Genomic DNA, 959 nt, shown 5'->3' on the forward strand with positions numbered 1-959 from the left:
GGGGGGGGTCGTGTATGGCACACATGGAACAAAGTGTCCTGGCAAGCTCAGCCCCTCACCTGTCACATACGTCACGCCCTTCATGTCAGTAGTGCAGCTGAACATGCTTACTGCTGTCCACTGTATGGGGGTATTTTGCCTGTCAAGCTCCCCAGCTCCACCACATCCTCCACCCTGACCCTCGCCACACTTTTCCCCCAGGGCTTCTTGAGCTCAGAGCTGCTGCCATGATGGGGAGACCTTTACATCCACGGCATCCGTCCAGCACCACCACGTTCAGGAACAGCTTCATTCCACAACATTTTTTTTGGAACATGCTTTAAGCCCATCGCATGCCACTTTACCCTAAAACCATTTATCTTTATATACTGTTACAACTGTTTTCACCTTTTTAGTGTGTGATATACATCCATTTGTTTCAACTTGCACTATTTTATGTCTTAGATTCTTATTTAGTTTTTTTTTCTTCTCACTTTTCTAAACCAATTGAATAAGCATTGTTGAAAGGAGCCTGAGGCCCAAGACTCTTCTGCAGTGATTGTGCACCTGTAAATAAATAACTTGAACATAGTATATATTTATTTCATTTACTTTTATTTTTATTTATTGTAAATAACTGTCGCGCTCTCTGCAAACGCACTAACAGGCTGGTTCGCGTCATCTTGTAGTGCCAGTTTGGACCCATCTACCCAAAAGTGTAACTATAATTGGCCTCGTGGTTAAAATTTAAATAGTTAAATGAATAAAGCAGCATAACTCACTGTTTTATTTATTTGAAATTTCAACAGGACATGCCAAAGAAGCGCTGGCCCTGGCTCGTATGCAGGAGCAGACTGTACAGCTGGAGCATGAGAGTAAAGTGAAAGTAGGTGTTGGTGGAGGGGTGCTACACATGTGATTGGGTGATCAACTGATACAGTGTTCAGAACAGGTAAACCCTGATGTTGCGCTCAACACAA

At 43.3% G+C, this 959-nt stretch overlaps 1 protein-coding gene across 1 annotated transcript in view; it reads left to right on the forward strand.

Moving 5' to 3' along the window:
- Positions 1–959, forward strand: part of LOC116692788 (uncharacterized) — an 8,717-nt gene that overhangs the window by 1,034 nt on the left and 6,724 nt on the right. The window contains exon 2 of the mRNA XM_032521308.1: positions 789–865. Within this exon, the coding sequence (XP_032377199.1) occupies positions 789–865 (77 nt within the window). The remainder of the gene's footprint in view (positions 1–788; positions 866–959) is intronic.

This window comes from Etheostoma spectabile, chromosome 7 (assembly GCF_008692095.1).
Source record: "Etheostoma spectabile isolate EspeVRDwgs_2016 chromosome 7, UIUC_Espe_1.0, whole genome shotgun sequence".
NCBI classification, from domain to species: Eukaryota; Metazoa; Chordata; class Actinopteri; order Perciformes; family Percidae; genus Etheostoma; species Etheostoma spectabile.